Source organism: Vanacampus margaritifer, chromosome 7, assembly GCF_051991255.1.
Source record: "Vanacampus margaritifer isolate UIUO_Vmar chromosome 7, RoL_Vmar_1.0, whole genome shotgun sequence".
Taxonomy (NCBI): Eukaryota; Metazoa; Chordata; class Actinopteri; order Syngnathiformes; family Syngnathidae; genus Vanacampus; species Vanacampus margaritifer.
Window position 1 is genome coordinate 21,094,914 of NC_135438.1, and position 27,952 is coordinate 21,122,865.

Consider the following 27,952-nt stretch of genomic DNA (forward strand, 5'->3'; position numbering starts at 1 on the left):
TTTTTCCACAATTGCAAAACGAATCAATTACTGTACTGTATTCACAAAGTGTAAACCAACCCAGGATGAAAAATATTTTTTTTATTACAACAATATATTGCAAGTTACACAAGTCATCCATAAACAAGAATGTGCAACTTTAAGAGCCAAGGCAAAAATGATAAAGTGTAGTTTTTAATCAGTTTTCAACCAATAACGGGACAATTATTTTCAATCTAACAAAAAAACGATTGCATATGCGTTCACCCAGAGAACCCAAAACAATTAAACCCAAATCAATACTTTAAAAAAAATACATAAAGCCATAAAATTAACAAATATTCTCTTGTACATATATCTATATATCGTGTAAATGTGCTTTTATTTTTTTCCTCCTCTACCCAACAGAAATTTTCTGGTCTACGCCTTCTTATACAAACCAACACAATCCCATGCAATTCGCAATTTTTTGAGTCAGTCCTCTATTCAAGGCAACTTGAAAATTAGGCAGTTGGCATGAAAAAATGAAAACAAAGAAACAAAATATCACCTCGTGCTTTTTTCTTTTTTTAATTATCTAACATTTAAACTTTTCACTAGTGTATGTTGTCCTCTACAGAATAAGCACAGAACTTGAGAATGTGGGCAAAAAAGGACAACTTTATTCTCCCAATGTGCTGTTCTGTACACTTAAAGGCAGGCAGGCGATGTGTTTGTGGCGCACATATACAGAACACATGAGTTTTGTTTTCGAAAATGAATTCTTACTGGAAAAATACATCAGGTATTTTACGTTCACTTGTAGAACACAAAACTCCAGTATTCCATATACTGAGATGGTGGTTGACAAGCCACATTATGGTTTGATACACCCATCATACCTGTCCTGAGTAATCAAGGCACTCCAGTTGGCCCACACAATCACTGTTAAAACAGTACAGTATTACACATTCAGATTATGGACTTGCCCGCATCTCACTGAAGGATGAACATTTGCGACGCTAGAATGTTAACTTCACGTCAGGGTTCATTCAAGGTAAGAACGTTTAGAGAACATTAAGAAACACAACGACCTAGAACGAACCCTGACGGGAAATCATCATTTGTTAGCTTCACAAATGTTCTCCCCTCAGTGGGATACGGGCTTAAGAAAATGCCTCTGGTGGATCACAAATGTAAGGAGTTTTGCAGTAGTGCCATCTATCAGATGTCACAGGTGAAGACTGATCTGTCAGTAAATCTTAAATCAAAACCTACACCCCTTTATATTGATATCGAATACAAAAACTGCAGCATGCCCATGCATATTAGCGATGGACTTTCACAAAGAAAAACATTGTACAAAAAGCTTTTTTAAAGTTGTTAATAGGAGAATTTAGCAATGGCAGTTGTAGCGGCGGCATTGTCATTTGGCACATGTACACGTCATACGGCACAAAGCAAAAACAGGAACAACCACTACAAAACACAAATGTCAACCAATCAACCGTTTTTCTATGGTAACAAATCTTTCTGTAGACATCACCCATTAAAGAAGAGAGGGATTAAACAAGTTCTTTTAAACATATTCATGAACAATTTCCCCCAAACGTTCTTATCCAAACAGCCAAACTTCAAATAGAACATTAGTGTTTTCCAGGCAAGTCGTAGTGTAGTTAAGCAGAAATGGAGAGTAGAAGAACAATCTTGTTGTCATAGAGCCACATCACTTTTCCAGTTCTGATGGAGTTTCATTGGCTTGTCAGCTGCAAAAGGAGGACTGTCAAGAGGAAATAAAGGCGATGCAAAAGCATGAGGAGGACAGGGGAGAGTAAGAAAATGGTGGTTTGTCCCATCGGTAGTGTTCTGGTCCCTCTTTGTCAGTTTAGCAAGGGCAGTGGGCGGGAGGATGTCGTTTTGTGATGCAGACTATCAGTTTTTCTGTAAGGAAAACAAAAAAGGTGCAATGATTAAATCCTTTTCCAGAAGGAATCCTTTAAATCACAACAAAACATACATCAATCATGCAGCTGCTAACAACTACAGTATGTCACAAAATTATCAACAACTGTGGAAAACACTGTTACTACAAGTACAATGGAAGCTCACTGGTGACACCACGGGAAAAATAAGGCCATGCAACTGAGATGAATGGAGCTGCCTGTGAGACAAACATACCATGCGCTGACATGCAGTTAGACAGTGGGTGTAGCCTAACCATCATAAGAATCCATTAGAGGCAAAGAGGCTTGCCTTTGCCCAAACCTCACTCCCTGGGAGATAGAAAAAGAGGAGAGGAGGAATGTGTGATAGAGAAGAAGCCAGAAAGAAAATTTGTGGCAGAAAGGAAGAAGACATGAATACAATGCATTAGTTGTTAAAAACCATTGAAAAATTTGAGACCAAAATATGAAGAATTAGGTGGCAAAGATGAGAAAGGGGGGGGGGTACAAAATGTGAGTTTGTTTTGAATTCACAAAGCAGGTTAAACGACAGGAGTGAGAAATGTGCCAGACAAATATAGACCAGCGCTTGGTCTGAAGACGTGAGGAAACATGCTTTCTGTGGGCGTGTGTGAGCACGTCCCTTTTCACAGTAACGTTCACCGCTGCTAATAAGGGAACGGATTGGTGTATCATGTGCAAATATGCAACTTCAAAGGAAAGGTTGCAACATTACTGTAACTAATGGCTGCAAATACAGTAGCTACAAAACTGTTTGATCAGAATTAAGATCTTGGTTCAATAATTCTGATCAAAGAGTTTCATTTCCCCTAAAAAAATTAGCGCTCAGCTATTTTATGGCTGCCATTAAACCTTTTCTGATAGCATTTTCAACGCCTGCAGTTAGCACAGCAAAGAGAAAACCCTCCATAATCAAACCACTGAAACTAAACTATGGACTATATGCCACGGAGGAGGCGGACTTCCGGGTTTTCACCCATCAACTTTGTTTCAGTTTCACGACGTGCGGGCCGCGTCCCAGTACGTGCGCTTCCGCCTCTGTGCCCCTAGGTTGCGCGTTCCCGTCGACGGGTGCGAGGCTGCGAGTGTGTAGTGTCTGTCTCAGTGTCCGAAGCATTTCAGATAGCCGAGACGCCCTCTCACCGATTAGCGGGAGCACGCGGTTGTGGGGCGCAGGGGTGGGGGTTGCGAGTGTTCTAACGTGGCCAGCAGTGGCCGGAAACGGCGCTGATGTGTAAAACCCGGAAGTCAGAAGTCCGTGGCATCTACCCTATAGAACATTTTACTTCTCAACTGGAACAAAATTCTTACTCTAAATCATTCAAACATTTAGAGCCTAATACCTGGACTGCCTCTTTATCCTCAGGCTCAATAGTGTTGTCCAGAGTGTTCCTTCTCCCTCGTTGGTCCAGTGTGGAGTAGGCATCTAGTAGGAGTTGTAAATTCAAAGCAGAAAAATTTGTGTGTTTGTAATGAAATCCATAATGGTAAAGTCAAAAAGGTAAGCTTCACCTCATGCAAGTATCTAATCAACATCAGTACAGTATAAATGAGTTACATATAAATGCTTTCTGTGTTATTACTCACCTGGTCCCATGTCATTCATTGGAATCATTTCTCGTTCACCTTTTGCACCTGAACACAGAAACAAAAACAATAAGCATCTGAGCTTCTGGAACACAAAAGTTTCCTGTTCTTAATGAGACAGAATTCATAAAAACATAAGGGCAAAGACACTAATGTGATAGAATGTGAATTTTAGTTTCATTTTATTGCACTATTGAACACTGAAGGCCGCTATAAGCAGTAGATTGGAAAGGGGTGTTTACTTTTTACTGGCTGACCTTTGTCTATGAGCGGCAAAGTGCTGTCCTCATATCCTCCGTTGGTCCTAGTATTGTTGCTTGGAGGGTTTAAGTTGACCATGAAGTCAGTTTTTTTCCATCCATCCTTCTCCAAAGTGCGCCGCAGCTCCTTGTAGCCCCATACAGTCTGCAGCACCAGCCCAGCCCCACGCACTTCCCTCTCCGAACGATTACTGGTGATGCCAGAGTGAGTCAGCAAACGGGTACTTAAAACACAAACCCGAGAAGAGATTTAATGCCCCGCTTCCTAAAACTATACCTACCCGTCCTTGTTGATGAGGACTAGCCTCTCAATTCCTTGCGAGGCCCTGAGAGTCTTTGCAGCTTCCAAGCTAGAGCCCAGCACCTCATGGAGCGTGCTCAACACAGACACCACAGTTGCTTCTGACAGCGCTCGCACGGGCTGACTCTGACCGCCACCAGGAAGGTTGGCCACTAGGTGAGGCACTGCATGTTTGCCTGTGTGACAACATGCAAGCAATGTGTCATGTTTAAGGTCAATTGGAAAGTGTAGCTTCTTAAAAGTAGGGAGCTGCAAGCCTCACCAAGTAGGTCTCTGTTACGAGCATCAATTGCCAGGTTACGGAGGGCTCCCGACATGGCTCGAACAACTCTGTCGTTGCCGTGGGCCAGCAGTTCGGTCATCATGGGCAGACCTTTCTCCTGGCGTAGCAGCGCACGGATGTAACGGCCATACTGTGCAAATACAGATATGTTTTCAAAACGGTGATGTGATTGCACATCATAGCAGCAGGATGAATTCTGAAGCAATATTATCTGCTCATATTAAACCAATTACCCAAAATATGTTGCAAAAGGAACCATATGGGTTTTTTTTTAAGGCAAAGAAGTGTAATGTTATGTAATGGCCAAGTAATCACCTGACTGGAATCCAATTGAGCATGCATTTCCTTTGCTGAAGACTAAACCGAAAGCAAAATGCATTTTCCCTGATTACTCACTAATTCACAACGTGTTCAGCAACAGTAGTAGCTAGCCGGAGCTCGTTGCTAGCCAGCTAGTACAGCAAAGGTCACACCAAACTGTGTCTAAACCTCTGACTACCCAGGCAAATTTTTTAGGGACCGGACGTCTTCACAATGAATTCTCTGTTTTGCTATTCAATGTGTTTTAATGAGGTGCAAAATGCAAATTTTGCCTCGCAAACTGCAATGTGAAACAACTTATTTCGAGCCTTTCCACCACAAACTAGCGGTAGTGGCAGAATAAAATAAGATGTCTTTTATCTCCTTCACAACGTCCTCTTTCACCTGGTTGCACAAGACTGCAATGGCCGTTTTCGGAAATCCACATTTTTTAAGGCTTTTATAGGCAATTGTACTGCTTATAAAATTCTGTAGGTTTTAAGTGATAAAATGGTGACAGGATATATGTTCAGAGCATTATTATTATCATTATTGTGTGCATTTAAAAATATATATTAATCAGAAATATATCTTCTATTTCTTATTGGGGCTGGAATGAATTATTGTTAATTGAATTACTATTCATTTCAATGTGAAAATTTACCTCAACACTTTGGGTTGCAAACTGGGTAACATAACCAGAGGATCCACTGCATTTCAAAGTCAACATTTTGACACATTGCATCCTTTACATTTGCACCACTTGAAAACATATCCCCATTTTGTGTACAGCCAAATAAAATACAGCGCTTATTGAAAGGAGGTACCGTCCAACGTCCAGCGCACAAATTCTGAACAGCTCCCGCCGAGGCCTCCAGCACGGTGGGGTTCTTCGACTCCTTCAGCAGAGATGTATAGACGCGAACCACCTCTGGTTGGAATAACAGCTCATAGCCTACAGGACAGAGCAGGTAATCAGGCTAGCACAGCATGTAAAGAGAGAGGAAATAAAGCTACTCAAATCAGGGAGAGGAAGACAGGAAGATAGAACCTTCAAGTGTAACAAGAATAATCAACAATGTTGATTTAACTGAAGTTACCTTTAGCAGGTGTTGTTCTCTTTGGAATGTCGATTATGTCTGCAGCTGGATCCTCATCTTTCTTTCCTGAAAAATACATTTTAGTTATATAATTAAGAAGAGACCTCGACTTATCATTTATTGTTAGGAAATTGGTTAAGTTCTTTCAGAGAGACGATTTGCATGTTAGTACAAGAACACTACAATCTGTTAACTACTACAATTATTACTACAGTGACTATTGACTAGCAGAGAACGTAAGGCCACCACGGTAAGGAGCTTACCTTTGGAAAACCACTCATCTGAAGTACAGCACCAAAAGGGAGAGAAAAAGTGGAGAGGATCAGAGGAAGAAAGAAAGGACAGATGAACAGAAAGCATTTAAGCAAAAGGAAAGGATCCATAACTTAGGATACCAAGTTAATGCCTGCCTCCAAACCCACAATTCCACCCACAAGAATAAGCAGTACAACATGCACAAAAAAGCTCAGTACACCATCACAGCATGTCACTAAACGGACCAATCACGGACGATGTTATGCCCTGCCATCTACGGCGTACAAGTATTGGTGACATCCGTGCAGTACCCGGCCGCGAGCTACGGCGCTCTTCTCCGTGTAAATCATGTGATGTGTGCTGGTCATTACCACAAGAGCAACCGCAGTAGTATAAATCAGGCTTAAGTGCTTGTTATTCAAATGTCATATTAAATTTGGTGTGTTGACTTTTAAAAAAAAAAAAAATTTTTTTTACATAATTTGTGTTATTTTGTTTTACTTTTTTTATTGCATGACTGATCTTTACCCAATGTAAAGCACTTTGTATGCAGTGATGGTTGTTTAAGAATGCTTTATAAATAACATTGCGTCAAGTTGAGCAGTTAATTGAGAGGCCAGCATAAATGTAACATTCAAAAAACAAATAAATGAGCTGAAATCAACATGTTCTTTTTGTTTTAATATATCTCGAGTTGTATCCACTTCAATTACAGTAATTTCTGGACTACAAGCTGCTACTTTTTTCACTTGCATTCGACCCTGCGGCTAATATAAAGGTGCAGCTTATCCATCAGATCACAAGGGGGCGCACTATAAAGGAAGCGCAAAAGTGTCAGACAGAGCAAAACAAACCAAGTTATTCCAAATACAGTAGGAGAGACAGAACGAGAGCGAGACAATGTGCGCCCTCATTATGGAAAATAGTTTTTTCCTTTTATAGAGTACCATGCCAAATCCCATGTCGTCAAAGTGTCGTAACTACAATGCTTATGCAATTACCAGAAAAGGAAACCACTTATGAAGAAAAAAAAAATCAATACTCTCAATGAAACGCAAGCGGAGCAGCTGAAAAGGATGACCTTTCGCTCACATTCTCAACATTCCTGTGCAAACTTGCAGGTTTGTTTGTGTGGGAGTGTGTCAAAAGAATGAGACTCAATAGTGGAGAGTAGCAATATTAGAAGTGGCCCTAAACCAACTGAATGGTTTTAATTTCTCAGTGAAACATACCTTTACTCTTGCGTGAGCTGAAACAACCAGTCTTCTGGCTGGACGGGGCCGGTCCCTGGTTGATAGGTGCAGCTTCTTGGTACCTCTCATACCCGGGGATTTCGCGATGCACGTGAAATGACAGGTTTCTCAGCAGACATACACTGTTCTCTATAAGCTGCATAGAAATAACAGGAAAGTGAAAAATCAAACAGCAAAATGTAGATAAAATAATACACTCCAAGGTAAACATTACAGGGGCTACAATAGCGGTATCTTGTGCATACTCTACCTTATTGTCCACATCTTTACAGTCAATCTGGGACTGAACGATGTACATGAGAGAGTCCACCAATCCTGTGCATTCCCTCAGTTTCCGTCTCGCTTCACTTCGCTCTGAACTCACGTTTCTGTCATTGTGTAGAAATTTGAGTTGACAAGAGCAGAAATAAGAATACTAAAGGGATGAGCTGATTCAAAAGGCTAGATGAAGTAGTGAATGGAGAAAGAAAAAACGTGAATTTAACCGAATACAAAAAAAACATACACATATGTACATAGTTTACTGACTAAGCTTTATGCTTGTGTGTCATTGTAAATGTGCAACATTATCAAATGCATTTAAATTTCAATGAACAATAAAAAATGACGATAATGATGTTAGGAGGGTATAGAACTATGTAATTTAGACCCCACCCCTATGTCTATATATGGACATGTTTCCGGTCATGCCTACCCACATATTTGGATTTCATATCACATCATACGTTCAAGTTGGAACATGTCTTGCAGTTTAATTCGGACATGTTCTGTGTAATATGAGAAAAGGTCCCTCCCCTTTTAGATGATAAAATAATTGTATTACTTATTGTGTGTAAATGGGCATAAGGGGCGGGGACGGAAGTGAGACGTCATCTTTTGGCATTTTGTCAAAAGGGGACAGGAGGGGCGGGGCTTAATGCATGACATTATCCATCAAAATTTTGACAGAAGCGGGATTCTATACTCTCCTGACGTTATCACCTTTCATATGCTGATTTCATTTCATGCAATCACAGATGTGAACATAACTTAACACGCAAGGCCGATTAAAAAAGATAATGCATTTTGTCTGAAAATAACATACACACAGCCACAATTGCAAAGCAATGTCTTATTTTGATGGGATCATTTTCACTTATTTTAAACCTTTGTCATTTCAAGTAATTTCAGTGACCATTGTGGGTTAATTTTTAACTACATTAAATGCCCTGCTGCAAATTATTGAAATTCCCCATCCCTGACCTCACCCAATCAGGGCCTCACATTTTCATTTACTTGTAATATGTATTTGCGTAGCCAACTTTTGTAAATCCGCCCATTCCCCCTTTCATCTGCTGCTCTAAGTAGCATGCAAAAGACAGCTTTGTCTGCTTTGCAATGCCACCTTGATGCTCTTTATTTGTCCTCATACCTCAGGCAGCCCGCAGTGTTGGTGAGAGCTGTCTCCCACTCCAGGTGTCTGGGCTTACAGTTTTCCTCGCCTCCGCCACCATTGCTTCCGCGCTCCCAGCCTGAACGAGGTACCATCACTTCATCTGAGAGGGCGTGTAATGCGTGGTCCACAATCTCCATTTTTACAGAGTCATGGGATGACAGGTTCCAAAGTGTCCCTGAGACATTTTATATTTTAATACAGATTTTTCATCAAAATAAAAATTCCTCAGGAATATAGGAATAAGAAGTCACATGATAAATATTTACATGTGTTGACCGTGTGCAGCTAACCTGTGATTAAGTCAGTAAGGTCCTGGTCATGGGTCTTTCTCAGAAGCCTAATTAGGGCAGGCACTCCATCACAGTTCTTGATAGCAATTTTGTTGTCTGGATCTTTACCATATGAAATGTTCTTTAAAGCTCCACAGGCTGCGTAGTGAACCTGTGACACACAGTTTTCACCAGACTGTGATGATTAAATTATATATTAAAAAAAAATGACCACATCCATGTTTAGGCAATTGCAACTTCGACTTAGGACAGTTCCTTGTCTCAATCGTGGAATTCAGAAAAAGTTTTTGAACTGCCATGACTTAAATTCACATTTGCAATAGTTTACCACAACTCTTACTAAATTTAAATTCGAACAACCAAAGAACGTTTTGATAAACTATATTTGGAGCAAATGCTGACCTACCAGAATTTACCAGGAACATCCAAGCTGTGTGCAAAAGCTGAAGCAAACATCCATTCCTGTCCCTCTTTCACTCAGTATTTGTGTTAGAACTCAGGAGCAGAATACATACCAATAAACTGTTTCAGTGTTACGCAACTAAAACAACCTCAACTGGGAAAAATCATAATTACCGTTCCCAAGACATTAAACCACGGAGAAACTTTACTTACCTCTTTGTTTGGGTTGTCAAGCATTGATACCAATGCTGGGATGCCTTTCAGACGTCGAACCTCCGACTTCACCTAAAAGTGAAAGGCTTTAGCTAAGGGATGATGATGCACATGATACATGTACATTTCATTTGCAGAAGTGCATAATAACATAGAGCACCCTCACATTGTAACCAATTAAATGTGAAAATTGCAAATAAACGACTAGAAAAAGGTCACAAATCCGGCAACCAGTCTTGGCTTTATACAAGTGTGGGCGACTGTACTTGAATTATCTTACTTTATCATTCTTATAAGTGAGATGCTGCAGGTATGCAGCGGCATTGCTCCTGACTGGATCCAGCCTGTAGTTAAGCATGGCAACAACCTCCGGCAGCTCTGGCTGACGCCAGCCACCTGGGCCTGGTCCTTTTCTCAGAGTGCTGTCCAATGAAGCCATGCTTCCTCTTTCACCCTGTGCCATAGGGGGACCTCCTCCCCAATAGTACACGTCCCCTGGACCACTCATATCGCCATCCAGAGTGCCCTCGTAACTCCTGAAGAAAAAGAACCACAGCAGGTAAGATGTACAGACAGACAGGCACAATCAATGATCACAGTGCTACTCACACTCTTAAGTATGAATACAGAGAGAGCACACTAAATTATTCAGAAAATCTCCACATGACATGTACAAACTCACCCAGTCCTTCGTGGTGGGCCATGAGGAAAGCCATGGTGGTTACGGGGCACGGTGCTGAAGTGTAGCGGATGTCCCATGCCATAGTCGGGCTCATCATAGCCCATGCTTCGGTGATCATCCTCCAGTCCGTATGGCTCTGGAAGGAACCTTGGGACTGAAGAGAGCTCAACTGCACTTCCCATCCGTCCAACCTAAAAAGCAGAAAGTGCTACTCACACTGGTGTATGAATGGTGCGAATGTTTGGTGGTGGTCGCACACTGGCAGCCACCATCAGCCTGCCCCAGGGCAGATGTGGCTACTAAAATAGTTTACCGCCACCAGAGTGTGAATGTGTGAGTGCATGAATAATGTTTCCACTGTAAAGCATCTTTGAGTGTCTAGAAAAGCGCTATATAAATCTGATGCATTATTATTATTATTATTATTAGAAAAATGTAAAACATGACAGACACTTTAAGCCAAATCTGACTTTTGAAATTGGCTTACCCTGTTATTCTATGTCCTTTACAGACGAAAATGTATTTATTTATTTCCAGGGACCATCAATTAAAAGTAGGGCTAGGCAATAAATCAAATTAATTGGATTAATTAGTTTAACAATCAACAATTTAAAAATCAAGGCGCATATAAATAAATCCACTCTTTTTCTTCATTATTAAAAGACGTTCTTAATTTCTGTTATATCCAAATGTTATTGTGAGTTGTAATTTTACGCAAGTGGCAGAATTGGTGGTTTATAAGACGTGTTTGCAAAAGTTACTAACTATTTGTGACATTTAAAGGGGACTTCAACCCCAAAATTGTCTTTACAATATGTTGTATGTGTTTCTGTGTTCTTTCTTGGTGGAAATTTGTCAATGAAAATACTTCCTTTTTTTTTACCTAAATATGTTTTCCTGCATGTACTGTTAAATAATAAATTAAATTGCCAATAAAAAACAAACATGTTTTATTATGCTGTTTTATGAAGACCATCTATTTGTCAAAACTCTCCTTAAAATATGTACCTCTGCTTTAGACCACATCCATCCATTTTTTTTCTTTATTTACCAAATTTACACATGAGGAAGTAGTTTGCACCTTCCCAAATTTTAGGGGCCAAATGCTACCATAAAGGGGCAGTGTGGAGCCCTGGTCATGCACGGGTCAAAATCATGTGGTTAAATATGTCATTACACTATGATTAATGCTGATTTCACTGTAAAATATAATTATGTGGTTTTGATAACATTGTCAGCTTTGTAGAAACAGTTTACCTTTCTTCACACAATTGAGAGGAACATAAAGGAAGTTAAAAAAATCTGTCATTCATAGAAAGCAACGTACAGCATAAAGCAATTTCTGTGTTTTAATGACATACTGTACAAGCAACGTAAAATATAAATTTTGGCGATAAAAACCATGGTTTTCATTCAGAAGAAATAGTCGGCAAAAACCATCTGAACTAATTTTGCATACATATGCTTTGTTTAGTCTCTATGTTCTTGTTTTTAACATTACAATTTAGCGCGAAAATTCATCCTCACTGCTTGCCAGTTGTCTAGTGTACACATTGCCACTCTGCTCTAAATTAACTACTGTATTTCATTCAGTTAAAAAATATATATTCAATTTAAAACAAAACAGTATGGCGGAAAACTGCAAAATCTACCTGTGGTTGAGCAGCATAGGGGTCTATCTGGTTCCTGCTGGGTGCTCTGTAGCTTGGATCAAGAGTTCGATAACCATCTGAATGAACTGGTCTAGACAGACAGTTGACACAGAAATAAAAATATCACAGAATTAAGTTAAACAGGAAAGAAAATTATCACAATTGCAGACAGTTGGTGTGCTACCTATAGCGATCGTCCATTCGAGCACCCCTGTTAAGGCTTGCATATGGTTCAGAAGGGGGTCCAGCACGGTAGTCCTCGTAGCCACCTGGAGGTCCATATTGATAGTTGCGAGGCACAGTGTGGGTGGGGTATTCCATGGGTACACCTACTCCAGGTGCCTGCCTATAGCCCCGGTCCATGGGTGGGACGTAGGCTCCCATACCAGTCGCCGAACCACCACCGTCCAAGGAAAGTGTGTCGGATATTGAAGGGATGACTGTGCGAGTGGTAATGGGCATTACTACTTTTTTTACCTAGAGCAAAAGAGGCAGGGTGGGATATGCATTATTATTATTAATGCCAATAATAATAACAATAATAATAATATTTGGAATGTGGGGGTTGTTCTTTCTGGGGCCTAGCTGGGCTTCAATATCAATATGCATCGTGACAGATACATAATCAATATTAATAGAAAATGCCTTCAATAAATGTTTGACAGAAAAAACAATTGTGAAGAAGACCTCGACCCCGGCATCCTACATGCTGTAGGCATGTAGGTCCTTGTAGGTGTTGTGTCTTTGATCGTGTACATTGAGTTGCCTGGTGTATGAAATGTGCCTGTCTTACCTTGCCTTAAAATGATTTTTTTACCACAAAGTGTGTTTTTAGCGCAAGCCAAGCCACTAAATAATTGTCTGTCAGGTGCCCAACCCAAAAAGAAACAGCTTGAACCAACGAAGAAGTGCCCACATCCACATGTGTGCGTATGGCGTACGCACATCGAATAAAAGTGTGGCTTAGCTTTGTTTAAATAATAATAACGTCGCCTCAGTGCAGCTTTTACAATAAGATTATATTGTGGAAATTAACACCTCCAGATGGATACAAAGAGTAGAAGTCAGGGAGTTCCCCGTCTTTATTATAATTATATTTTTGGCTGTGTTTTATTGTGGCCCAATCTTTAACCCATTTAATACTACCGTACTAGTGACGAATAAAGAGAATTACGTTACATAATTTATTATGACATTTTGATAACTTTTTAAACATATACAAATCCATCTACTGATTGAGATGAAAGAAAGTAAACTAAAGGTGTGTAGCTCCCTAATCACACTACACCACACTTGTTTAGATTTGATCACAAACATAATTTTACCATAGCTTCATTGCGTCTTGTGCCATCATCATTGGTTTCCATGGATACCATTAGGTTGGACTCACGGGGCTCTCCCTCCACTGTGTAGGTCTCCTGCACCATCTGACCAGGCTCCATCCTATACTGCAAAAAATACATTCCTGGGTATGAGTATTTTTGGGTATGGGTACCTTTTGTTAATAATTAGTTGAATTAGTTTCTTACGTGATGTGTTCCGTTGATGTAACTCTCGTTAAGTGTTAGCCTTTCTACGTCTGCATCACAAGGAAGGCGGCCGTTCTATGAGTAGAATGAAATATACTTAGAGCTTGTTCAAAGCATTTTCAAAAGCTTGTCAAAGCATGTTTAACAAATATTCTAAGCAACGGTAAGGATCTACATGTGTACTGTACGGTTGTGATCTGTAGCAATGTCCTTCATTGGGCTCGAAAACTAATTATGGATTTTAGTGATAATTCAAGTAATGCTTTTATAAATATCACAACTGGCAAATTGCTAATGATGATAGCTAAGAGGTGCAGGATGTGATTATAAAGTATTATAATGCCAACCTTAAAATCTTATTTCCAAAATTCCTGACAGCATAGCCATTCCAAAGAACATAAAAAAATAAGTTTAAATAAGCATAACATCACATCAGTAATGAGTTTTAATAGTATAATAGAAACAGAGACAGAGGATGTGAAATGAGTGAAACACTATTGTTCAAAAATGGGAGATGAAACATGATATGTGCTGACACCAACAGACTGTCAATTTTGTTTATTCAGGGTGATACAGTCAATTCCACCCCAAAAGGATGCTCCACACCTTTAACTTAAAATTATTTAACCATGAGGGTAAAGAAAGGCCACAGGCTGGGCCAGACTTGTGTAACAATGATTCAGAGATGAGACATTGCTGTCTGGTGATGACTTAAAAAAAAGAAGTAATAATAAAAGTAGCTGTGGGAATTCAAGCCAATAGTCATAGCATGTTGAAATCTGGAAAAACTGAAAACTCATAAAAGGTGACACAAAACACTAGGAACCATTTTACTGTTTTTTACAACAGTAGAAAGTGTTGGGCAAATGAGCATGTGGGAACATGCCAGTGATGAGGGTGACAGAGAAATGCCGAAGCCTTTGGGGTATGTAAACAAACAGATAAGAACTAGCAACAGGTTACTGTACATTTATCTTGGTCTCACACCAATTGTACTTTTAATCCAACTCAAGTCCTTAGGCACTTGGTTTACATGGAACAGTTTAATACAAAGTACAGGTTTACTTGTATTGCAGAGAGACTAATGACACAAAGGGGGAGGTCCATCCCAGCTGTTCTTCATAGTCAACAAATGACAACATGCAATCATAGCTAAGGGAAATGTGTGCTTTTTCAAGTATATTTGTATTCATATATTTAGAATGAATACATGCATGTGCAAAGTAATACTAGGTTCAGTTCAGCCCAAACACGGAATATTGCGTCGCCCGGCGTATATTGCCTGCTTGTGGAGAACTACACAGAAACCAACAGAGAAAAAAAATGTGAACATCGCTAGTCAATCTGGCGAGCAGTGGTTATGTTGTTACTTTATGACAGTTCAACAGCTGTAGACCAGTTAACCAGTCCAAGCCTGCTCCTTTTTGGCTCGCTCGGGTCCAGGGTTATATTGGAAGCTGGCTGTATTGTATACCTCTTTGCCCCAACAGACATGAAAAGACATTGTCCTATGTTTTTTTATCTCACCACGCTGTGTGTGTCTGTTTGGGCTTTTGCTGCTGGGTGGGACGTAGTACAGTAATTACATTATTCCCGGCGATGAAAACGTCACATTTGAGAGCCCCAGCAAAATGGGTGAAGAAGCAAAATTTTAAATTATCTTCAAACACTTTATCCGCATGCGACCACGCAAACTGCATTGACTCTTTATATAGAAGGCCAGAAATGCTCAGCTCGGGGTCTGTCTGACCGCAACATAAACATAAAAGTGTATGCAGATATCAGCTAAGCTGTAAAGCTCCATCTCTGCAAAAAGTTCAACCAAAATTGCCACACTGTTGCTCAGTCCTTTATCAAATGAGGAAAGTCGCCGAAAGTGGTCTACCTTATTCCAAAAACAAATCAATACACTAAGCACATTCAGTTTAATTATTGTATGGTGACTAGGGGTAGGGGAGACTGTTAAGTACAACATTAACATAAATATGAAAGTCTAAAGGCCTAGATACACCAATCTGACGTCGGCCAAATGTGATCGACACCTACCCCGTGGCGTAGAAAAATGAAGTAAATACACACCTAACCGACAGACTATTACGTACCTTCAGCGCATGCGCAAGAAGTAATTCCCCTGCGTACCATTTGCGGCGGTAGTCATTATTCCTAAAGGCAACCGGCAACCTATTCACTGAGGCGCGGCGCCAGGGTAAACGCGGTGGCCAGCTGGTGTAGCAAAAACGGCGCTGGAACAAGCTTCGTCTCCTTCTCGGTCCCGAATGCATGGATGTACTGCGTTGTGGCGACTCCTGGCTGCTACCGATCGTTGGTTCACCCGAAAAGCTTCGGCCGTGCTGCCCTGCGCGTTTTGGACGCGATGCCGACCTCCAGCTTCTGAAGGAGCTTCCTCGAGACCGCCGGACGAAAGGGCCATGCACCCCTGCTGCTCCCACAAGGATCGCGCTGTTAAATGCGCGGCCATTGACAAACAAAACGTTTCTTTTGAGGGAGTTTTTCCTTTCCAACAACGTGGATATCCTCTGCCTGACGGCAACCTGGACTGTCGCTGATGAGTCCACCGCTATGATTGAATTACTACCGCCTGGCTGTGCTCTCCGAGGACGTCGGACCGAGGTGGAAGAACGGGGACTACTTAAAAAAATTAAATAAAAATTAAATGTCAACGATGTCTATTTATCACATTGTTCACAGCTTTGTAGCCACCTTTTTTTAAGTCGGCTAAACTGTCACTGTAGTGTGCTGTGTCATTTACCGACCTCCAAAATACAATAAGGATTTTTTAAACGACTTTGCAAATCTTCTTGCCGGAACCATGCTGAAATATGATCATATCCTTTTTATGTGAGACTTTAATATTCACGTGTGCTGTCCTGAAAAATCCTTAAGTTGAGTTGAGTACTGTTTATCCGCGTTGTCACTTGCTCTTCTTGCCCCGTGTGCTGATTTGCTAGCTAATAGCCAATCACAGTGATCAAATGCCCCCGACACCGATTCAACATGTTGAATTTGCTGGAAACGCCTCAAGGTGCTCGAGGGCGGATGGGAAGGAGGCAAGGAATATACAATGTTACCTGCAAGTTGGGGAGGGGGCGGGGCAGAGTGCCGGCGCACGACCTCCGCTCCTCCTCCAGAGCTCGGCTCAGCATCTCAAACTGCCTCTCCTGCTCCCGCACGGAGGCCAGCAGGGAGGCCGTACTCGCACACTGCTCCATTCACACACTAAGAGCAAAGCAGAGGAAGGGGAAGGACAGCATCAACACCAAAGAGGGTTTTAACCAACACCAGAAACCAAAGAACCAAAAGAGCAGAACTGAATCACCCACGTATACAGGTATGAGGGCAAGTGGTCACAGATACCATGCACAAATGAAAGTACACTTACAGGAGTCATTGTTAGAGGTAAATAAATAGTACGGGTTAACACAGTGATGAAGAGGTAAGGAAGGAATTAAAATAGCAGTTTAAGTGCATAAAAAATAAAAGGAGTGTTAAAAAAGGAGCTTGCAACTAGAGCTTCAGTCAATCACAATGATTACGACCAAGTAGAGGGCCTAGCATCAAGCAGGAGAACTGGAGCAACATTTGCCGGCATGCTCTTCTGCTCAACAGGTTAAATATAGACAGAAATGCGTGTTGTATGAAAAAAGATGTTACAGAAGGTTTTAAGCTATGGCATGTGCAACTGGTTAGCACTTCATTTTTCCAAGGATGCAGTTAAAGTGTGAAGGAGTAAAAAGTGTGAGCAACACATCTTCAGTTAATATATGTCCACCATTATATCCTACATCCTTCATGACGTCAAATATGAATTAACACTTTGAGCACAAGGTACAGGACATATGAAGTTTCATATTGAGCGCCCAAGCAGAGGTTACATTTGACATATGAAAATTAAGCAAATGGCCAACAATAATTTGCATCACCGGGCAAGGTGGTCATTCAATGTTTTATTGTGTGTGCTGTGTAAAATGTTATTCATGTATTCATTAATATTTAATTGTTAATTTGGCATCATGTCTCACTTAAGCCGACGTGTGCCTGTCACTTCTCCACAAACAGACTTCAGTCATGGTGTAAATACAAAACACTCAGCGAATTGCAACTATCCATCCACTTTCTTTACCGTTTTCTAGTCACCTAGTACCTGGCGATTCAATTCGTATCACAATTCATAAGTCACGATTTAATTAGATGCCGATTAATCCTGATACGAATCTATAAATTGGTTATTGCGATTTATTTTTTATTTTTTTAGAAAATACTAATCAGTAAACTTGTACATGTACACTGTAAGATTTGTATAAAAATGTATTTATTTATCTGAAAATTCAGGCTTATAACTGGTTGTGGGGGCGGGGGGTCCTGGGGGGGAGCGGGGGCTGTGGACCGGTGAGGTGCCTGGCGGGCCTGCCGTGCTCCGTCCTGCTGCGTTGGGTTGGGGGCGCGGGCCGTGTTGGGGTGGGGTTTCCGGCCGGTGGCCCCTGCGGGGCCCGGGGGTTGTCCCTTGGCGCTGCCATGGCCTGGGGAGCCCTGAGGTGTTGCGCTTGCTCTGTCCTGGCAGGGGTCGACGGCTCCCCTCTTTGGTGGAGATTTTCATGCATGCCAGATCCACCACACCAGCATCTATCGAAACTCAGACACAATCTTCCTGGCTGATGTCTGTGGATCTCACTCTGCTTCGTCTGTCCTTCCTTCCTTTTCCTCAGTCTCTCCTTTGGTCTCTTGAGGTCTCCCTGATTTGTTGGAATTTGGATGTTTGATGTATGTAATTTTTTTTAATTAATTTTATTGTGTGTTCTACAGGCTGTCCATATAGTCTGGACACCGGAGGGGAGGCATTTTGCAGACATTTTCGCATGGCAGATACATTAACACGCCATTAAGATATATAAAAATCCATCTCTAATCTATGCCCACGTCAACCTCTGAAAATATAAAAGATGATCGCACCACTAATTGTATTTTATGGTCATTAAATGAATGAAAGAATGACGTCGTCGTCGTCCTCTCCGCTCACTACAGCTTAATGGCGCTAAATGAGGAAAACGCTTTTGGACCTCCTCGGTCCAACCTTACTTTCTGATAATGTTATCTTTCTCGCACCTGTTACGATACTGCCGTGTTCTTGGCGCAAATCTATTGCCATGTGTGGTAAATCAGGCGCAAATTTGCTCCCTGCTGTCAAACTTTGTGGGCGTGTTTGCGCTGTTATAACATTAGAGCAATATCCTTAGTGAATAGGAAGTTAACAGGGAGCAAACTGCGGATGCAGTTGTGGAGCAATATTTAGCGCTCTTAGCGGACACAGTGCATTCTTAGTGGCTTTGGCCCCGGGTCTTTAAATTTACTGACTCAAACCAGATTGAACCTTCAATTTGGTCTGACAACATAGGCCTTTTTGCATGCACATGCAAGACATAAGTAAAACATAAATAAGTCTGTCATTTTTTTATTGTAAAAATATGGGTCATTACAAATACGGTTTCAAAAGTAGCATTGCACAAAGTCAAACAAAAAGAAATACACAAATAACCCGTCATTGGAATTGTAGGCCTATGATTAGTCGCTCTCAAAACCCCAAAACTCCTCTACCTCTTCGTCAGTGTCAGAATCGAACAGGTTGATTGCCTTTAACTTAAATTAAATGCAGCATCTTAAGCACTTCTCTGTTTCTTTTCCATAAAGAGGGCGTGTTCTGTCTCGCCTACTGTATTTGGGCTCACTGGTTTGTTTTGCTCTGCCTGGCGTGCTTGCGCTTCTTTTATAGTGCACCCCCCGGTGACCTGGTGGATAAGCCGCATTGTTGTATTAGCCACACGTTCGAATGCAAGTGAAAAAAGTAGCGGCTTACAGTGCGGAAATTACAGCGGTACTTTCCATTTGGGTCCTCTTCCATTGCCACACATTTTATGAATAGGACCAAACCACACAAAAACACACACACACCATTGTCATAAATTCCACAGTCAGATTTAGCATGTCATATCCTGTCTCAGCAGTTGGAATCTGACTTAATGTGTCATTCCCTTTTTCCCCCCAATGTCCACCCTAACACCTATTTTATTGGTTAAAGATCCATCATCTCCTCTGATCAAAGAAAACTGAGGAGAACTTTGGGGAGAGAAAAAAATCCCAGTGGATAAAGTGAACAAAATGAAGGAATTTGAGAGGAAGTGCCAGTAAAATTTTATAACAGAAAGCAACAAAGAAATTTTGAAACCTGAATCACTGCAGCTGCTGTCAAGTTGTATACTTCACGACACATAGCTAAACCCTTCAAGTCCTAACATGACATATCAGATCGGTCCTCATACTATGCTGACCTTTTGCTTGCCATGCTGTTAAAAACGAAAAGAAAAGAAAAAGTTAGTTCTTGTTAAGAACACAGAGGAGAATGGTCTTTTATTATTGAGTGCTACCAACATCTTCACGTCTTAAACACGCCCCACCACTAACATTCTTGTGGTAGGGAGTTTCTTAGGAGAGTTTTAAATGGCTTTAGCCACTTAAAGTAATATTGGAAATTATTATTTTTTGCCATTAGCGCCAAGGCTAATGGCTTAGGTTGGAGTAGACACCTCAAACACATTTGCCGGTCGTACATAATAATATACACGATGATGGAAGTAATGCAGATGTCCACTATATAGTGGAAACTTGACATTAAATGAAAGAATGAGTTGACATGTCCAGCTGATTGTTGCATACTCTCGATTTTTACATACCAACTCACTATTCCAGATAACACTGCAATATGGACATTGCGTACGCATGCGCGCACAACAGAGGTCAAGCTGTGATAAAATGCTGTATAGTGGCTTGGCCAAGTGTGCTGCTGACACAGCCTCATTTGAATTGTCATACAGAGATTTGGCCTCTGTGCATTTCATGTGTTGTTGTTGGCACAAATCCAACCATTCCTACTGCCTTTGCCATCCCTGCTTTAACCTACGATCTCCTCCCCCGCCCTGTGGCCAACCGTATGGTGGTGGCACAGAGTGCACATGCCAACAGTCCTACCCTCATTTGACACGGAGATAAATTTGGGGAAATCTTCATGGTCAGACAACATTACAGGAAATGCACGACAGCCAACACTACATTTTAAGATTAACAGCAGTTATTTTTCTTTTTTTAAACACTACATGAAAATGTAATATGCTCTTGCAGGCGCAATGAATACATGTTTTAAGTATGACAATCAAATCACATCTTATTAGAGGCGTTTCCATTACAGTTTTTTGCAAAAATGAAAGCGATATTATACTATTTCAATAAAACACAGTTTCGACTTGCCGATGTTTCCATTAAAAAGCGTTTCACTTCTCGCAGTTCCGTAGGAGGTGCTCATGATGTACGGAAGACAGACGCCCGGAGTTCTTAATATTACTTTTAAAACATCTCCCTCGCCTCATCGGGCGGTTTCGGGCATTTTTTGTTGGTGTTGTGTGTGTGTGCGCTTATAACTGGGTGCTGGGCGGGGATCACATGACTACAGGGAATGCGCAAAAAGTGTTTTGATTACACTTTTGCAAAATACTTGTATTTCGACATCTCAAAAACCACCTCATGAGAGCGCAAAAACTTTTTTTTTCGATATTTGAGAGTTTTTTAGAAATCACGTGTTTCCATTACCAGCTTGCTTTTGCGCAACTTGCCTTTTGCGCAAAACTGAGGGTAATGGAAACAAAATCGGTAAATCAATAATTGTGATTTTTACTGAAATTTAGAAAAAACACTCATCAGTAAACGTGTACATGTACAATGTAAGATTTGTATGAAAATGTACTTATCTGAAACTTCAGGCTTATAACTGTGAGCCACTGTATTTAACAACAAGTTGCAATCTGTTTCATGTTTGAACAGCACTAAAATAAAAATATTAAGGCCTAATGTTCTATTAATATAACATTCTTCCATGCTTTAAGTGCGAACCCTAACCTTAAGTAAGACGTTGAATTGATAAGAGAATTGTGCGCTGTAATATCGGGATATATTGCCGAATCGATTTTTTTAACACCCCTATTGACAGCCTTAATTGATCAAGTTTCATCTGTCTGTGCTCTGAGAACAGTGACCTCTTCACACATCACTGACAACTTGTGTTACAAGTAGACTGAGTTATCTCTTTGTTCTTGATGTGCGATTTAATTTCTTTGTGATAAATTCGTGACAGAGCCTACTCCAATTCATTTTGCTTATCAATGCAAGCGTTTGTCCTTGACAGTGGCTCCCTGCAAAACAATCGCGCCAAAGAACGTAGCCACAAGGCCGAGTCATACCAGAGCAAAAGAATCTGTCCTCACTAGAGTTTTACAGCAAGCACAAAGACCAAAACTGTGTCACATTAGGGTAGAAGCACTTCAGCTCACATTATATTTGACACAGCTACAGTAAATAACCAACACAACATCAACATCCTAAACCCCCCCCACCCCCCCCACGCCACGCCACGCCACGCCACCTCACAACGAACATGTTATATCAGGCATGTAATTTCCATCCTCCTATCACCACCCCGCATTAATATGTAAATAATACCGAATTAATTACAAAGTGAGACGCAAAGTTCTTGACAATGAACAACTAAGAACAATGGTAAGCAGTAATACAAGAACAAAAGATGAATAATCATCCATCCAAACATTTTCTTAACCGCTTGTCCTCACAAGGGTCACTAGAGCCTATCTCAGCTGGCTTCGGGCAGTACGCGGTTGCCAGCCAATCGCAGGGCAAACAGAGACGAACAATCATTCACACTCACAATCACACCTAATGACAATTTGGAGTGTTCAATTAACCTGGCATACATGCCTTTGGAATGTGGGGGGAAAACGGAGTACCCGGAGAAAACCCAAGCAAGCACGGGGAGAACATGCAAACTCCACCCAGGAAGGCCGAAGCCCGGACTCAATCTCACGTCCTCTGCACTGGGAGGCGGACGTGCTAACCAGTCAACAACCGTGCCACCCATAAATAAATAAATAATAATAGCAATAACAGATAATAATTGTATCACATCTGCTGTGGCCGCGCCAGAGAAAGAGGAGGGTGACGCGGCGGGGCTTTCCGCAAATGGCGAGACGATGGCGGGAACATCCCAGCCAAATCTTGCTTGCTTCCACACAAATCCGGAAATGTAGTGTGAATCAAATACAGAGCCGGTGGGTGACGTCAGTACACTGGTGGTACATACACTGCTGCGTTCAAGTGCGCTTTGGAATATGGCAAAGTCTGATTTAACGTGAATCGTGCCGTCACTGGTACCAATCTCACCCGGAGTTCAGTGATACACTGACTCTCTGCTCATTTGAAACTGCCACAATAGATCGTCGTTGTCATGTCATCATATTAAAAGCAGCACATCTGTTAAAAACGTCGGGTTGATTTCTAGGGCTGAGAATCTTTGACTGTCTCATGATTCGATTAGATTCAGAATCGATTATCGATTCAGAACGATTTTAGATTAAAAATTATTTGATTGACAATGATTTCTGCTTCAATTTATAGATATGCAAAGAATTGTCATGAACTACTCTAGTCTGACTCGCTAATACTAATTAGCGCGCTACTCGTGGCACTTATAACTCAAAAGAATACAAAACATACAAAACACTTCAGGAATGTATACAGAGAAGCATCTTAACACCCTAACTGTAATAAAAAAAACTTTTATTGGAATAACTTGATCATGACTTTTTGCTTTTATGTGGCTACAACTCAACAGTGTATCAGAACGAGCAGAACCACACTGCCCCTAAGTGGCCAAATCGTGGACAACATGAACAGTGCTCCCAAAAAGGCACACACAAACAAGGACAAGACAGTATAAAATAATTGAAATGAAATCGATTTTGGGATATCTAAAATCAATTCTGAATCATACTAAATGATTATCGCGATTCTTATGAGAATCAATTTTTTGGCACGCCTATGGATTTCTCTTCATGCAGTTATAGCACCCTCTGGTGGCTAATTTTCTACTGCAGTTTAATTTTCTATGTTTAAAATCCACGCTAATGGTCAGATGAAGGGGAACTTAATATGCATGTGAACAGAGTCAATATGTGTAGGAACTCAATGTGTGCTTGCATTAGCAAGTAAGTGCCTCAATATATTATATCCATCCATCCATTTTCTTGACCGCTTTTCCTCACAAGGGTCGCGGGGGTGCTGGAGCCTATCCCAGCTGGCTTCGGGCAGTAGGCAGGGTACACCCTGAACTGGTTGCCAGCCAATCGCAGGGCACACAGAGACGAACAACCATACTCACAATCACACCTATGGACAATTTGGAGTGTTCAATTAACCTGCCATGCATGTCTTTGGAATGTGGGAGGAAACCGGAGTACCCGGTGAAAACCCACGCAAGCACGGGGAGAACATGCAAACTCCACCCAGGAAGGCCGACGCCCGAACTCGATTATATTATATTTATACATTATTTATATATAATATTGATATCTATAATATTTTTATTTAAAAAATTAATTCCTGTAATATATTTTTTTAGTATGAGCTCTTTTTGTTTTGTTTTTCACAATATTGTGACCTTTTGAATCGCCAACCTCCCCACAATATCGTGATAATTATCATATTGTGACCTTCATATCGTGATGTTTGGATATCATTACATACCATAGCCAAAAAAAAGTTGAGATACACCATTTGTAAGGATGGGTACCAAGCCCTGGTACTAAACTGGCGCTGTGGCTGAATTTTTAAGAACTGGGGCATCGATAAGCTCCACCCTTAACAGCTCTGCAAACAACAGTCTTGAAAAAAAATCATCCATCCATCCATTATCTAAACCGCTTATCCTCACGAGGGTCGCGGGCATGCTGGAGCCTGTCCCAGCTGTCTTCGGGCAGTAGGCGGGGTACACCCTGAACTGGTTGCCAGGAAATCGCAGGGCACGCATAGAGGAACAATCATTCACACTCACAATCACACCTAGGGACAATTTAGAGTTTGCAATTAATTTACCGTGCATGCTTTTGTTTTGTGGGAGGAAACCGGAGTACCCGGAGAAAACCCACGCAGGCACAGGGAGAGCATGCAAACTGGTATTAATCTACTAATTAGAAGATGTTTCAGTCATAAATGGTAAAATAAAAAAGGCCATTGCAAAGATTTTTTTGGGCAAACTGTTACAAAGAGCAGCTTTAAGCTTTTATTTTGAAGTTATCAGTAGTTTTGGCGGCGGATTTCGGATTGAGTGATTTTTTTCAAACCATTTTTTTCTGTATGTTTCAGATAATGGTTGGATGGATGTTTTATTATAATTTAACATTAATGTTGTTGTTGCAAGACAAGTTAAAGGATCTTTGTGCAGTTTGTCACTTTTTTACTCGCGACTGCCACCTCTGGCCCAAAGCATAACTGCAGCATCTGTGTCAAACTTGTATCATAGTGCGCGTGTGAGTATGTGCACAATTTTAAAGCAACAGCCACAGTTGGAAAAACGAAAACAACTTCAAATGAGGTAAGAAAAACTCCACCCCTCCCCTCCCCAAAGAAACTGGAGTGTGCGGGTCCGCACACTCTACTATGAAGGGAAGATAAAAGCTCAGAGTCAGAGTAAAACAGTCAGGGCTCTTCGTACTCATGTGGGCATTGGTGGAGCATGCATGATGTAGAAAAAGCTTTAATATTACCTTTTTAAATGGCACAATGCACCCTTAATTTAAAAATAGAGCTGTGTTAATAATTTGTTTGTTTTTTTAAACAAAAAAAGTACCAATAAGAATACCATTTAAGTACCAGATCGAGTATTGTTAATAGTAGTATTGTTAAAATTGGAACGATACCATCCATATCCACTTCTCATTTTATCAGTGCCACTGAGAGTTCAACAGCCCTAGATAGGACAATGCACTTTTTCGTGGTGAAAAATGAAAAACAACTTTTACCACCTAAAAACTTTTGTCAACGAGAACCTCTTGAAATGCTCGATTAGTGTTGATCAAACTATATACAACAAATATGAAGAGTGTTGGCTTTTAACAATGAAAATGGTTGCACCCAAACATAGTGCTACAAAAACCACTTAATCTCATAATCAAATATCTGCTGTACTTAGAGGCATGTGCCCAAATTAACCCAGATTCACAATTTTTTTTTAAACTCACGCTGCAGACATTTCTAATGTATACTCCTAATACATTATTACAGTCAATATAGACTCAAAATAAATATCTAGAACATGGGATCTGTGTAAAGAATTACTGAGATCATGAGATGTGACAATTAAGAATCATAAAATATAAAAATATTCAGGAAAAAACTATTGCAAATTCAAGCAGACTGTGAGAGACAACACTGAGGATTCACTTGCCTGCAGTTTACAAAAAAAAAAAAAAGTGTCTCACAATACTACAAACTTTCTCAACTTTCCAGCAAGCCTGGCCATCTCACAGGTTTCAAAGTGAGCGCGTTCGGCGTGGCTCGCCATGTTTACCTCCTGCATGCAGAACAAAGTGACGTGATCGCTATTCAAATAAAAACACATTGCAACCGTTGGGAGGAAGACAGGAAGGCAGATAACCTGGGACAGCAGACAGACGGGGGAGGAGGTGGAGCGACGAAGGAAAACGCCAGCTTTTAAGAGTGACACACCCAAGGTTTGCTATGAAAGGCCGTCATTACTGAGACTCACAAATGATAGCCCTGCCTAAAACATCAGGCTGAGCAGCAGACTTCAGTCCTCAGAGACTACTCGGATGAGAATGAATTCTTGTGATTTTGAAACCCTGTTATAGAAATGAAGCCATGTGGACGTACCTGAACAAAGGGCATGTTCATACCTGCTCCCAATCTCTGACATCTCTGTTACAGCAGGTAAAAATCAGTCATACCTGTGTAGGCTATTGTGTAATATGCAAGGCATGTTCACATTACACTGAGCAAAACTAACCAATCAGCTTTATTCCTGTACACGTACGCTCTGCACTGATTTGAAGCATGTCAGAATTACTCCACTATCAACGCACTAAATACCAAGTTGGACCAAATCCAGCATCCTTTCTGATCCTGTTAGTTGAGAAGGTGCAAGCAAGCCTCTACAAAAGGACACCGAATAATGAAACGAAGCACGCTTGTTGGTCTTGCCACACCCCACACGTTCAGACCAACACAACAGGTTTTCTTGCTTTTATCACAACCACTCCTTTTCTACCTGGCACACACCTTCAACGATAATATTTGAAACTTTGAAGTCTGACCACAAACCGTGAAAGTGCTCAGCGCCGATGTCCACCAAACAGCGATGCATGACATTGGCTCAGCCGAAACTGGACTTTGACCGCTAACTTTATGTCACTTCCGTGTCATCTTGCTTATTCTACCACCCTAAATCCTAGCACATTGTCCGTTTAAATTGGAAATTGCCGTGTGTCAATGTGTCAAACAATTCAATTGAAATAGTATACACGGAAGGTGTAAATTACACAAACCACATTGGTCGCAAAGTACTTCAGACATTTAGTTTGGGGTAACCTTGCTATTAAACGATTGTACACCAGCGCGTATTCATTGGTTTAAGCAAAACCTGACTTGTGTGACAACATCTCACACTACTGATAGTGGTGGAGCCAACTCGAACTTCCGTGCTTAGTATCCCTTTAGCTGCTGTGGCTAGCATGCTAACGTTACGATCCAAGGAAAACATCGTCACGACTCACGAGATTAAAATACGTTTGCCTTTCCAGCGCATACACATTCCAAGCAGGCCAGCGGGGTACGTATCACACAACGAAAGACCATTACCGTTTGCTGGGAGTGTTAGTCTTCTTTTACGAAGTCCATAAGTGTTGGCGAAGCGGGTTCAGGCCTAGCCTAGCCTAGCCGAATGCAGCCAACGCGCAGTCCAAAATCTAGACCCGCAGTCTCGGAGAACAAGTGAGCTCGGACAGTGCGCAGCGAAAACGCAGTTAGAAAAAAAAAAGTGCCGTCGAGCAATTACGTTGAAAACACTGCACAGAACGTGGCCACCGCCGGGCGAGATCTCCAAATCAGAAGAGAGAAAACACCCACCTATGCAATTTCCTCTGTGCCAGGCTTGTTGTTCACTTGACTGGCCTGAAGGCTGAGGGCTCTTCCTCCTATGCTTGAAAGGAGGAGGGGGGGTTGATCAACACCGATTTCAAAATGACTGTTTTTCCTCATTTCTTCATATCAACGTCTTAATTTGGAAATAAGGTTTAATTCTACATTATCAGTGCCAGTGATTCATTGTACCCCCACTTTTGCACACAGCTATTTTTTTTTATCAGGCTTTAATTTTGGAAATACTCTAAAAGTGTTGCAATTCTGTCCTCTTGTGGCACCCTCAGTAAAATACGGCAGGTCAAAAGGTATTGGTAAACATTTGGTTTTCAAAACGGATAGATGGACAAATAGTAGATAAGGTTTGAAAAAAAGTTTAAAATGTGTATGTGATTTTTTTAAAATAATGAATACAGTACATATT

The 27,952-nt window shown here is 41.0% G+C and overlaps 1 protein-coding gene across 9 annotated transcripts; it reads right to left on the reverse strand.

Moving 5' to 3' along the window:
* Positions 1–61: 61 nt before the first annotated feature.
* ctnnd1 (catenin (cadherin-associated protein), delta 1) lies at positions 62–27,676 on the reverse strand. Of its 9 annotated transcripts, none has more exons than XM_077570060.1 (23): positions 27,517–27,676; positions 16,554–16,701; positions 13,465–13,539; positions 13,261–13,383; positions 12,120–12,412; positions 11,936–12,026; positions 10,284–10,474; positions 9,882–10,137; positions 9,602–9,673; positions 8,987–9,137; positions 8,673–8,871; positions 7,512–7,629; positions 7,241–7,397; positions 6,017–6,034; positions 5,754–5,819; positions 5,481–5,608; positions 4,333–4,483; positions 4,051–4,246; positions 3,767–3,960; positions 3,510–3,557; positions 3,266–3,348; positions 2,177–2,231; positions 62–1,899 (listed from the first exon to the last, which is right to left on the reverse strand). In XM_077570060.1, exons 2-23 carry the CDS (start codon positions 16,692–16,694, stop codon positions 1,844–1,846), a joined length of 2,862 nt encoding a protein of 953 aa, XP_077426186.1. In that variant the 5' UTR covers positions 16,695–16,701; positions 27,517–27,676; the 3' UTR covers positions 62–1,843. The 9 variants fall into 9 exon arrangements, with proteins under 9 accessions (XP_077426186.1, XP_077426184.1, XP_077426188.1 ...); XM_077570058.1 differs by having other exon boundaries at positions 27,250–27,568; XM_077570062.1 differs by having other exon boundaries at positions 2,137–2,231; positions 27,250–27,568.
* Between the last annotated feature and the right edge of the window lie 276 nt (positions 27,677–27,952).

Bases quoted from the DNA above. Each gene is read 5' to 3' on its own strand.
- ctnnd1 (XM_077570060.1), bottom strand. From the start codon at position 16,694: ATGGAGCAGTGTGCGAGTACGGCCTCCCTGCTGGCCTCCGTGCGGGAG. The intron at 10,138-10,283 runs GTGAGTTTGTAC...CTTTTTCTTCAG, and splicing joins GGCCCACCACGAAGGACTGG to GAGTTACGAGGGCACTCTGG. The intron at 3,961-4,050 runs GTAGGTATAGTT...TGGCATCACCAG, and splicing joins GTCCTCATCAACAAGGACGG to TAATCGTTCGGAGAGGGAAG.